The sequence below is a fragment of the Betta splendens genome, chromosome 3 (assembly GCF_900634795.4).
Source record: "Betta splendens chromosome 3, fBetSpl5.4, whole genome shotgun sequence".
NCBI lineage: Eukaryota > Metazoa > Chordata > Actinopteri > Anabantiformes > Osphronemidae > Betta > Betta splendens.
The window spans coordinates 1,186,519-1,198,743 of NC_040883.2; the positions used below are offsets into that span (position 1 = coordinate 1,186,519).

At 45.1% G+C, this 12,225-nt stretch overlaps 1 protein-coding gene across 5 annotated transcripts; it reads right to left on the reverse strand.

Moving 5' to 3' along the window:
* Nucleotides 1-638: 638 nt before the first annotated feature.
* Nucleotides 639-9,203, reverse strand: LOC114852658 (guanylyl cyclase-activating protein 2-like). 5 transcript variants are annotated; one of them, XM_029145205.3, is made up of 6 exons: nt 2,713-9,203; nt 1,967-2,053; nt 1,599-1,894; nt 1,374-1,523; nt 1,193-1,301; nt 639-1,126 (listed from the first exon to the last, which is right to left on the reverse strand). In XM_029145205.3, exons 3-6 carry the CDS (start codon nt 1,794-1,796, stop codon nt 999-1,001), a joined length of 585 nt encoding a protein of 194 aa, XP_029001038.1. In that variant the 5' UTR covers nt 1,797-1,894; nt 1,967-2,053; nt 2,713-9,203; the 3' UTR covers nt 639-998. The 5 variants fall into 5 exon arrangements, with proteins under 5 accessions (XP_029001038.1, XP_055363299.1, XP_029001039.1 ...); XM_055507324.1 differs by lacking the exon at nt 2,713-9,203 and adding an exon at nt 2,379-2,690; XM_029145206.3 differs by lacking the exon at nt 1,967-2,053.
* Nucleotides 9,204-12,225: the final 3,022 nt, after the last annotated feature.

Genomic DNA, 12,225 nt, shown 5'->3' on the forward strand with positions numbered 1-12,225 from the left:
ATTTTCAAACCTGCTTTGTTTTCTTCAACTGCTATTCAGTTTTTTACCGCCAGATGGCGCCAGAGAAGCATCATGGCTCCACACGTTCCTATTTCCCTTCTGGTTGTTCAGTTACAAAAGCATAGTGAAGTTTAGCCAGACTGAGTGAAAACGTTACCGTGACGATGGTGCTGTTTAATTCCAGTTCTTTGTCCGCGTCTGTGCAGCTGATCTGATCTTCACACTGTTTGGACGAGCCCAGGGCTCAGACCTGCATCGAGGTTAATAAGTGATTCCTGTGCTGCTTGACCCCAACCAAGAGGCTTACTTTTATTCCAAGCATTTGGCGAGAGGCACTTAAAGCGTTAATCCACATGCTAGATCCCTCTGGAAGCGCCAGCGTCAGCGACACAAGGTCACGACTGCACTTCAGCATCAGGCTCGTCTCCTTTATTAATCAGATCTGTCCAATTCTGTGCTTCGTCCACGTCACCATAACATGAGCAAACCAAGTGACACCGCGACACCTCAGACCTAAACACTGAGGTGAATCAGGGATTAAGGGTCTGTCTCACATGGAGCTGTGGCCCTGGTGTTTTAGGAGGTGGAGTTTTTGCCTCATGTTCTTCTAGACGGAAAGAAGATGGCAATCAAAACTAAACAGGCAGAAAAAGGAGGATACTTTATTTGTTAATCTGAATACACAGGTTATTATTTCCTCTGGACAGCAATAAATTATTTAAGTAAAATGATATTTATATTCTCGAGTATACAAGTTAATGATATTTAAAGCTTAAACCAAAAAACAAACTTGATTATAAAACAATAAGAAGGCAAAGATCATGATAATGAGTCAGTCCTTTCACACAGCTGTTAATGACGAAGCTGTGATCGACAGCAAACACTACGTGGGCTCAGTCGCGGGCCTTGACCAGTGTTGCAGATGTTCCTCCACATCTGTCCCAGCAGTTTTAACTTTGGCACCTGGTTCAGTGGTGGCTGTTTGACAGACGTGTCGGTTAGAAGTGGGCGCTCTTCCTCCTGTGGTCCAGCACCCACGCCGCAGGGTTCATGTCCAGCTTGAACATGCTGAGCAGCCAGGGGTCCTGCTGGGCTCCTCTGATGAACTCCTCCATGTTAATTTTACCTGTGGAACAAAGGTGCCGTCAGACCCAATAGTTTCTGTTGACACCATTAATTAATGACCACTCACCGTCACCATCACTATCAACAGCTTTCATTATTCGATCCACAACCTCGTCTAATGTGAACTTGGAGTCAGCCATGTCTTTCTTTGAGCTCTTCTTCACCCGATAGATGCTCTAGAATCAGACGAGATCAGTCATTTCTGTATGGTTCTACCCGCTGGCAGAGCGAACACAAAGCAGACTCACGTCGACTATTGCGCGCAGCTCCTCCTTCTCCACGTACCCGTTGCCGTCCTTGTCGTACACCTTGAAGGACCAGCGCAGTTTATGCTCCAAGTCTCCGCGGAAAACGAGATTCAGCGCCGCCACGAACTCCAGGAAATCGATGGTATTGTCCTGAAACACAGAGCGGACCGGATCAGAACCGGCCGTGCCCTCACCCTCGGCTCACAGCGGCGCCCACGCCCTCACCCCGTTCTTGTCGAAGGCTCTGAACATGTTCTCGGCGTAGTCGGAGGCCTCTCCCGTGGGGTCCACGCCGAAGAAGCGCTTGAACTCGTGCAGGAAGAGCAGCCCGCTGGGACACTCCATCACAAACTTCTTGTACATGTCCTGAAGCGCCTTGACGTCGATCTCCTCGCTGTTCTCCGTCTGCTGGGCCTGACCCATGGCTGCCTGTCGTCTAACTGTCCATCCTCCTCCGGACGGCTCTCTGTCCCGTGATGGCGCCGCGCAGGTGTTTTTTATAAGCTAGTGGAATCCTAAAGCTGCAGGTTGGGGATGAGACAGGCCATTGGTGCGGCCTCAGGATTACGTTGGTGGGGTTTTCTCTCACTCACCTAATTAGGTTCTCAGCTAAATGTGGTTCTAGGCCAAAACCTGAGAGCAGCAGACCAACATGCACCTTAAAGGAGCTGAAGTCACATCTGATGAAAGAAGAAAGAAGAGCTCAGACTTCATCTTCTGTGGGAAACATTTGGTTCTTACTCTGTCTTTAAACCTTTGAAGCAACTTTATGCTGAATGATAAATGTCTTTAATCTAAAGTGAAGTCCTTATTTTCTCTACAACAAGACATCTAATTACAATACAATACAATACACACAGCTTCGTTGATGGACACGCTGTTGCCACAATTAATCAGTCTCAACGTTGTTTGTCTGTTGCGAGAAAAAGGAGCTAAGAGCCTAAGACGCTCTGGGTCGGGCGAATTTAGAGCTGGCAACAATCTCTCTTAATTAGATTGCATTACCTCTGTAGGTCGGAGGCTGCGTGGGGTGAGGAAGCACCTCCACAGGCACAAATGAGGAAGATGACGAACCAAATGCACCCTTGAAAAATGTCTGTCTGGAGCCAGCGTCCAAACTAAACGCCTGACTCTAATTCCTGCATCCACAGAGCTGCGTGCAAACAGTCAATAACTGACTCATGTCAGGGACTCGGGCAGGCGGCGGACCCACATGCACAGCACGGAGACGAGAGTATAATCAACAAAAAGGTTTATTATCCAAAGGCACGGTCAGACGGTCCAGGTCATACACGAAATGGCTCGGCAAAAGTACAGGCAGGGAACAGGCAAAACTCACGGTAAGTAGACAATCCAGGGTCGGGCAGGATACACGATGCAGACAGGAACAAAACACGAGGAACACGAACATTCAGGGGACTCAGGAAACTAGGGACGCTCAGCTCAGGGATTCACAAGAAACACGCATACACTCATGGGACTCGAAACGACAATCTGGCAAGTGACTACGGGAACAGGGGGTGACTAAATACACGGGTGAGTGATTACTGATGCAGTGCAGGTGAGGATAACGACCGGGTGAAACAAGAACAGCTGTGACGTGACATAACCCGGAAGTGAAGCTAGAACACAAAACCGAGACCGGGAGACTACCAAAATAAAACAGGAAACGGAACCTGGAACCAAAATAAGACAAGGAATCAACTAGAACAAAAACACAGATCATGACAAGAACAAAAACACAGATCATGACAACTCACTGACGTGTTGCTGAGATGCTGAGCCTTTGCAGCTCATGACATAAAGCTGGTGTTAATGTGAAGCTGCATGGACCCAGTGACTGGTCCTCAGGCTCTGATGCATGCACTGCGTTGACTCAGTGGAAACAGGTCAGTCCACGCGAGTCTTCGCTGCCGAACCTCATGCTGCCACTGGTTGCGACAGGACAAACTGGGCTCCAGTCAGCGGAGCTGCAGCTCAGAGCTCAACTAAGATCCTAATCAAACTCTGCACGTGACATTGGATTTTACAATGAGACACAAAGGTTTTATTGATGAAGGTTGATGCCTGTTCTGTCTGTGGTGAAGTGAGGCAGATCTGTTTTCATTTGTGCACGTCTCTGCAGAAACATGTTCAAAAGCAGGACAAACCGCCCGTGGTCCTAAACAGAGTCAAGGCCGATGGAGTTAAAATTAGCACCTGATGTGCAGAAGCTTTAGGTCGGTCTCTAAGCGGATTTACTGAGGGCAGTGTGCGTTTCTCTCTTCTCTGCCTGATGTTGTCAGGAGGAAAAAGGGAAACTAGATGAAACAGACGAGTCTGCGGGTTCGTTGTGATGCTGTAGTTCCACACCAGCCCGTGGATGAAGGTTAACTGTGATATGTACAGGATCTAACGAGTCTTTACTACATTTACGTTTACTTCATATTTTACGTTTCTGAACTTTTAACGTTACTCATAAGTGAATGTTAAACAAAGCTGCTTTTCAAGGCTTCAGATAACGTCCGAAGCGGCTCCTTCAGACCAGTGTCATTAAAATGAGCTTCATGTGATGCAAAGATAAAGTTAATGTTTCATAAAATAAATACTGCATTTTTAGGTTCTACTACACAAAGACACCTGTGGCCGCCTTTGGTTGAGTTTCTTACATCATTTGTTGGCATTCTGCTTTAATTATGTTTAACCCAACAGTTTAACAAGATTAAACTCTCAGGTAATGAGATTTTCCTCAAAGGGAGCTGACGTTGGGCTGCTCTGCTGCTCTCATATCAACTCTGATCAAGTTATAATGCGTAAAAACTGCTCTACAGTACACTAATATGTAAAATATCATGTCCAGGCACCGTCTGCATTTAATGATGATTTGAAAATGACTTGACGGTGACAGAAGATACTGTGATAATGTATTGATGAATTTGGATGACATCAATTATTCCTATTAGTTAATAGACCGCAGCATCAAAGGCCTAATCCTAACAAATCAAATAGAAGACGATGAGTCATGAAGCTTTTTCTGTTTCTTAGAGTAAATGTAACATTCCATTAAAGCATAAAGCAGATTAACACACAACAGTTTGTCTTTCATCTACACCTGCTGGAAGCGGTTTTTGGTGTCTGTATTTGAAATGTAATGTTCTGTAAACTATTACACCTTCTATTTACATGTACAGCATATTGTAACTGCTCAGTGCTTCACCACATGCTTTCGGAAGCTGCCCAGCTACTGTAGAGTCCTACAGTCACCGACGGCTCAGTGGTTTCAGCCTCCACACGACAAATCTGGAGCTTTGTGATAACGACATGTTAGACTCTGCACACGGTGATGGTCTGATGGAACTAGAACACATTCAAACAGTTCCACAGACTATAAAAAGCTATAAAAGTTAAGTCTAAAAGGCCGAACACACACCTGCACCTCAGCGATAATCACCAAACAGTCGACTACAAAGACGAGACCAAGGGGTGAAACTCAGATGCAGACATGTTGGCTTCATTTAAATGTCCATTAGATGGAGACAAAACCACATTAAAGCTTTATTAATAGTACATTTGCGTCTACTGCAAATCAAACCTGGGCCAAGTCTCCACACGTAGGTTGTACGTCACCAGATGTGCAGTAAAATGTGCTTAACTCTAATATTTCTGCTAAAAGGCTACACCAGACACAGACAATGAGTGGGTTCATACACAAACACAAGACTGTATATGCATAATAACACATTGATAATAATATAATTAAAATACAGAGTGAAGTCTGTAGAGATGTGGCCTCTGCTGAGCGGTCCTATTGCTTATCTCTGGGCTGGAGGCGGTCGGGCACCGGCGCTCAGGGCTGGCTCTTCAGCCTTTTCACATTTTTCAAAGCTCATATTCTTCAATGTGAGAGACAACATCCTCAGAGTGAAAGCATCCTATTCAATGCCTAGTCTTCTATTTATTAGCTTTGTAAACCTCCTCAAGCATCTTCATACTCTGTCATTCACAAACCTTAGAACATTTTTTATGGACACGTCAGAAAAGAAAAGTAGTCAATACAATAAAAGGTTAAACCCCTAAACTTAACTATTAAGAGGTTTTCTGACTTATGGTTAATATAAAACAAGTTGTTCTCTTTGGTAAAAGTAAGAAGGGAAATAGCCTGGGCTGCATTCCTGTTTCACATTGTGACAACACGACCAGTTTATTACTGTAGCTGAGAAAAATGCATTAGACTGCATTAGCTGGTAAAAGTTTCTGTTTACACCTCAGACACAGTAGTTTATTGGTTAAACATGAATGCACCACTGAGCACTTTGTTTTGGAGCCACTTACACTGTAAATAGCTGAATTTGAATCTTATTGACTTTGAAGATGTGACAGAAACAACTTCACTGAGTTTATAGTTGACTTTGTCCTTCTCATCATTCTGCAGTGATAAATGGACAAATCCATTCGTCCTCTGACGTCCAAACAAAAACTGGATAAAAAACGAGTTGGAATCGACCTTGAAAAAGAAATTAAAAGGAACAGGTGTTTAAATCTTCCTTGTTCAGACTTAAAAGGAAGAGATGGTCAAGTAAAAATTGGTTAATGATGTTTTTTTTAGTTAATACTCTGCTCTTCCAAATGTTTTAAAGAGAAAAATCAAAGTCAGTGCGATGTTTCCTGAGACTTGGTCATGATGAAGAGTCCCAGAAGGTCAAAGGTCACCGCTGCATGTGAGGAGCAAGAGGAGGATGCACTGATTGGTCATTTCTCTCTGCACAACAGTCTGTCAACACGTAGACAATGATTCATTTAGGGTCCATCACCAAACACACATTTGTCTTTCTGTCTTTGTGAGGACAAAGTCCAAACGTATCTGGAGGTCAGGACAGATGAATTACAGTATGTGGCCCCTTGGTTATTCCTGGGTCCTTGTGAGTCGCAGCAGGTGACGCTGAACAATAACACACCTGATAACCTCACAGTGGAACCGCCAGCGTTTCTGACATCGGATCCTTGTTTTCTCCGTACTTATTCCATTTTGTTTCTTTTCATGATTAAAGAATAAATGACTGTTTAAGACCTGGACTCATACTAATCTGTACTCTGAATATTAATAAAAATACCTACAATAGAGACAGAAGGAACAAAACCTGATGTGTTTCAGAACAAATGTGCACAAATCAGTTTGTGTCCTTATGAGTATTGGGTCATAGTAGACATCAAAGTTTAAAGGTAAAGGTAAACTTGATTTTCAATGGGGGATGATCAAAACGACCTTGGGTAGTGTGTAAGAATGAACACAGGGAACCTCAGATTCCTCCATATTTTCTATGCAGAGAAATTATCATGTATTGCGCTGCAAAAAGAGGACTTTTTTTTTCCATGGGCTCACAGACTACAACTAGTGCATCCTGCCCCATCAACGGTCAGACTGAGAGGGGGCGGAGCCAGGCTGCGAGGGGGCGGGGTCAGGCTGAGAGGGGCAAACTCTGTCTGTTGAGGCGTCTTACGAGGGAATAAATGATAACTTCTCTGCATAGAAATTATGGAGCAATCTGAGTGTCCCTTCATTCTTAATTATTACCCAAGGTCGTTTTGCTCAACCCCCCATTGAAAAGTTTTCCTTTTATTTTTAGGGATCTAATGTTCAGTTCATGTTTCCTGGCTCAAACCATACTTTTCTGGTTATTATTGGTTGGTTTCTGTTGTATTTATTTTTTTGGCAAATGCAGCAACATTATAGCTCTGATTTCCTGAGTACGTGTGAACGGCGGATTTTTAACCTGAGGATGAAACGAGCAGCACTGATTACTGCGTGTTCTGTACCAAAGCAGCCAAAGCTCTGGGAGCTTCGAGTGCTGTCGGTGGGTGGAGGTCTGTTTTCACCAGGTCATGATCCTTCTCACCCGTCTGACCCGACGCCTCCTCCTCTCCTTTGATCCCGGTCGTTCAGGCTGTTTTTGTCTATGTTTTGTTTTGTCTTTTCTCCAGCCTTCACAGACTCAGCGGAGCCCATTAGGCACCATTTATGAGCGCCACCTACAGGTCTGGAGGTCTGGAGTCCCTGCTCCTCTGAGTGGTTCCCTCATCATCTTCCTAAAACACTAGCTTTCTTCAGCTCCTCTGAGGCAGGTCAGGTGCGTCCTCAGCACTCGAAGTCTCATAACAGGGTGTTATGGTAATAGGACCAATGTAACTCACAGAGGAGCTGTACAGTCAAGTATTGTTTAGGGCCCAAGGCTACAGACTGAAGCTTCCAGCATCAGCCTCACGTTCTCACATCACCCACACAAACCTCACAGAAGTCCTTACTGAGAAACATAACAAAGCTTTCCCCTGCACATGCAGCTTCCCCCCACATTTCAGAGCACAAAGCACAAATGCTGAACACACAAATGACAAAAGGTCTAATACACGTTGACTTCACTGAGTAATTTATTTTAAATTCAAATGACCAACCTCGTTTTGCAGAAAGCATCAGACCACAAGTAGAAAAAACATGGTACGTAGCATCGTAAAATAGAAGCTTTTGGAACAAGTCAGAGCCTTGAAACATCAGTGAAAACCTTCAGACTTGTGCTGAGAAATGACCAACAACTGATTACGTGAGAGGAGGAAACCAGTCAGCGTCATTAAAAGGTTGCAGTAATTCCACCCCAGCGCAGTCGCAGCAGCCGCTAACTGGCAAATGAACGGAAGTGAGGCTGCGCAAACAGGACACGGAAGAAACTGTGAACGAATCATTTGAGCGAAGCCCAGCGTTTTAGGGACCAGCTGTTAAAGGCTTATTCAGGCTAATTTATGCTCTTCACGGTTGAACTGCACGAAGCCTTGAGCCAAAGCCAAACTTCAGCAGAGAAAACTGACGTTTGTCTTCGGGGAGCGAGTTGCAGTTATGGAGGAAGAAGGTGACTTTAACGCCTCAACGCGGAGCAGAGACATGTTGGGTGGTTCTTCCTCTTTGCTAGAAACACATTAAGTCAATTCATCCTCTGAAACTCGTCATACGTTCACTGTGACAAAACGTGGACGATCTGTAACGATCCAGATATTATGGATTTGATTGACACTCAACTGTAATTCATCGTTTATTAGATACAGCAAATGAAGTAATTTAAAGTTTTTGTAGCCTTGCCTCATATTTAAATGTGAATGTAAACCTTCAGTTGATGCCAGTTGGCTCATCATCTGTGCTGTTACCACGTGGAACCCGTGTCTGAGAACAGCCTGGCCGTTAGTGCTGCCTTCTAGCTGCCGACGGACGCTGGGAACCTTTTCAGAACCACTTTAGAGGCAGCCTCACTTTAGGGCACGAACAGTGGGAAGTTCTGCTGCTTTCTGTGGAAGAATAATTAGGTTTACCAGAAAAAGAAGAGCTCAGCTGATCCACCCAGCTGTTCAGGAATGAATGGTGGTGTTTTTGCTGTCTTCATCTGTAGCTGTAATGGCTACAAACCGCACACAGAGGCGCCGGCTCGGCCTTCGCCCCATCGTTAACCTTTGTCTCCACATGAGGACACGCGCCGGTGAACACCCACCACGTGGTGAAGCAGACGGGATGAGCTGTTGGTGCATGTGGCTCAGTGTGAATCACGTCTGTGGTCTCTAACGAGACACTGACCAAGGTGAAACAGATGAAGCTGGTGTCTGGTGAACGTCACTCGGAGGCTGATCTTGACCATCAAACAGAGCTCCTATCGACCAGAAGCTCGGAAGGTCCAAACACACTGTTCTGTTCATGCGAAGGAGTAAAAGAGGAGGCGACGTACAAAGACCAGTGTGATATTATGGTGTCATCACATGGATGACATCATAAACAGCTGGTGGTAAACAGCTGAATACGCAAGATTAGAACAAATACAAAAAATTGTATCAAATTATTATTATTATTATTATTATTATTATTATTATTATTATTATTATTATTATTATTATTATTATTATTTAAATTAATTTCCCTTTATAATTATGACGTTGAAAGAAAACCTGCACTAAATGTTAATGAACACGTTTAACAGGCTGCTAACTGAACTCTGACAGGCGTGATCGGTTCCAGTAGCAGGCGTGGGTCAAAACCAGGAGGCTCAGATTTCTAAGTTCGAATCGACAGGCTAAGACAGTTCCAGTAACAGGCAGAGTTCAGCAACAGAGACAAGGGGTTTACAGTACTGGTCAGGGTTGGACGAGAAGCGATAGTCAGGAACAAGAGAGAATGCTGGAAAGTGAAGTCATGGATTCAACGATCTGGCGGTTTGCTGTGGTAACAGGTGGTGGTTAAGTACCTGGTGAGTGATGGTAAATGCGAAACAGGTGCATGTAATGATAACCGGAAGTAATGCTAGAGTTAACGGAATGCAACTGGAAACCAGAACTACGACAGTAAAACAGGAAGTGAACACAGAAACCTGACAGTCTACGTGGAAACGACGCGTGAATCGCTTGTTACTCTGTGATGCTAAACTTTACACAGCGGTGCCTTGAGGTGAATAACAAGCACACAGACGTCATGGTTCAGTGAAGGATTTCAAGGCTTCCATCAAATGGATGAAGACGATGTCCAAAGAAAGTGCTTCACTGAGTTACAGGTTTTATTTAAACATATGCAACAAAACTCTACTAATTATCAGCGTTATTCAATAAGTGTTTGATTAAACATCTGAACCCTAGTTCCTCAGTAGGATGTGGTCTGTGACTTTGTGACACCTGCTGGTTGAACAGTGAACTGCAGGTGGGATTTTTAATTGCACTGATTTAGACTGTACCTCATGAAGGGGCCAGTGAATGATGATGTTGAGTTACGCCTCATATCAACAAGCTCTTTATTCTTTCTTCTGTTTAGTAGTTTATGCAACCGATCCATCACCTGATGTCTGAGGCTCAGCAATGTGACATCACGCTCCAAAAACCACACAGACATAAAGGAATTGTCCTTATAACAACAGGTCATTTGTGTTAAACTTCCTTTACCCCAACACGCCGGGCATCATCAGCAGAAGCCGTCTTTCATAGTAACACACACATGAACACATGCTGTTCCTCAGCTCTTCTCAGGATGTCGTGCTACTTCCTTGGATAATCTGTTCTGATAATGAGAGCCAGACACTGTTGTCACCTGCAGTTTAAGCTGGTAGATGATCAAGAGGCGCTGAGGAAGTGGGAGTGTCAGGACATCAGATGTGACGGTTGGAGGCAGCTTCTTCAGTGCGTCAGTCGCTCACACACTCGTCTCCCAGTCACAGTTATGAGCGACAACGGTGTAAAAAGTGGTGCAGCTGCTGCGCTCAGTAACTAATGTGATGCTTATAGAATATGTATATGCCTAAAATATTAATGTCATATATAGCATAAACATCCTTTAATAACAGGTAACATAATGATGATCTGTGGAGATGATGTCAAAAAAAGTCTAACAAGCTGCAGGACCAGCAGCAGTCCACAGAACATGCACACTGTCCTCACTGACCCAGAAGCTTGAGCTCCACGTCACCAGGAAGGCGAATGAGCGACGATCGGCCTCACTGCAGGAACCCACAGGGCACCAGCAGCTCCTGAAGGCGGACACGTTGATCAGCTGACTGGGAATGATGGATCTGCACCGCTGAGCCTTCGGAGCGAGGGGGGGCGACCTGGCGGCAGCTCTGTTCTGGACTCACGGCTTCCACACCAACACTGTGACGACGAGGCTCACGTCAGGTAAACCAGAGTTCAGTGAACTGGTGAGAACGCGCGTCGGGCCTGTGCTCCTGAATGCTTTACATTCTGGATTCAAAAGCTGAGGATATTCGGTTTGAACTTCTGTTCTTAATATTGTTTTCGTAGTGAGACAGTCTCATTAGAGGCAGAAAAACATGCTGCAGGGAAAAACCAATCAAGTGTGACCGTCAGCAACGTTTCAATATCTGCTGCTTTTTCCCGCTGAGACACTGGGAACCATCAAAACTCCATGAAAACTGATTTTCCACAAATTATTACTCATGTACCCTCCTGATCCAATCTAATAATTGCATCTGAAAATGAGCCTGAGCCGACACCTGCGGCTCGTTCACACTCATTCAGTTTAAATAGCAAAATTAATCTATTTAGCACATTGTGCAGATCTGTGGCTTCGAAGACTCAGGAACAAAACCGCAGCCGAACCGGTTCCTCAGCCTGGAAGCTGCTGGTGTTATTGTCAGGTAACGGTGGTGATGCAGGATCATCAGCGGGTGGTCTGTGCGCATCCCTCTGCTGTTATATGACCTGTTTCTGCTTCTGTCACCTGAAGGTTCATACGTCTGTAGACACGGCGGCTCAGACGATCGCGTGATCTGTTTCTGTCTAAAACAGCTGAGCTCCATCAAGGAGCCGCTGTTCTTCCTTGAAGCACATCAGTGAAACAATCACAATCACAATGTGTTCAGCTCCGCTTTGTGGCTTCGCTAACTGACCACGTGCTGCGTCGCCTCTTGGCGCCGGTCCAGCAGAGGTTTTAGCGTATTTCCCACTTTACGAGGCCCATTCTTCCTGCATTAACGAACGACTGCAGGCTTTTCTTTGCATTTGCTGCTTTGATAACGTCGCAGTTGCTCAGAGGAGACCGAAGGAGCTGAGTCTCAGTGAGACATATGCACATATCTGATGTAGCACAGCCCACGTTTAAACAGCACAATTAGTTTTTCTCACTCACTCCTACGTTTCTTCAGCTCCTCTCTCTCTCGCTCTGCCTGGCGTCGGCCCACACCCTTCCTCTGCTGAGCTCTCTTCCCGCTGTCAGTGTGTGACAGATCGATGCTGTATCCTTTCGGCTTCCCTTTGCAACTGTATTCTCCTGGTAATTGAGCTCAGCTGCTCTCCTGTGGGGCCACGGGTTTTCAGCGGCGCTTCCGGGAGCCGTCGCCCTCATCAC

What these genes read in the sequence shown, in the direction of transcription:
- LOC114852658 (XM_029145206.3), bottom strand. Translation starts at nt 1,796, where the DNA reads ATGGGTCAGGCCCAGCAGACGGAGAACAGCGAGGAGATCGACGTCAAG. An exon ending in AGCTGCGCGCAATAGTCGAC is followed by an intron (nt 1,302 to 1,373) that starts GTGAGTCTGCTT and finishes GTCTGATTCTAG; the next exon opens with AGCATCTATCGGGTGAAGAA. An exon ending in TGTTGATAGTGATGGTGACG is followed by an intron (nt 1,127 to 1,192) that starts GTGAGTGGTCAT and finishes TTTGTTCCACAG; the next exon opens with GTAAAATTAACATGGAGGAG.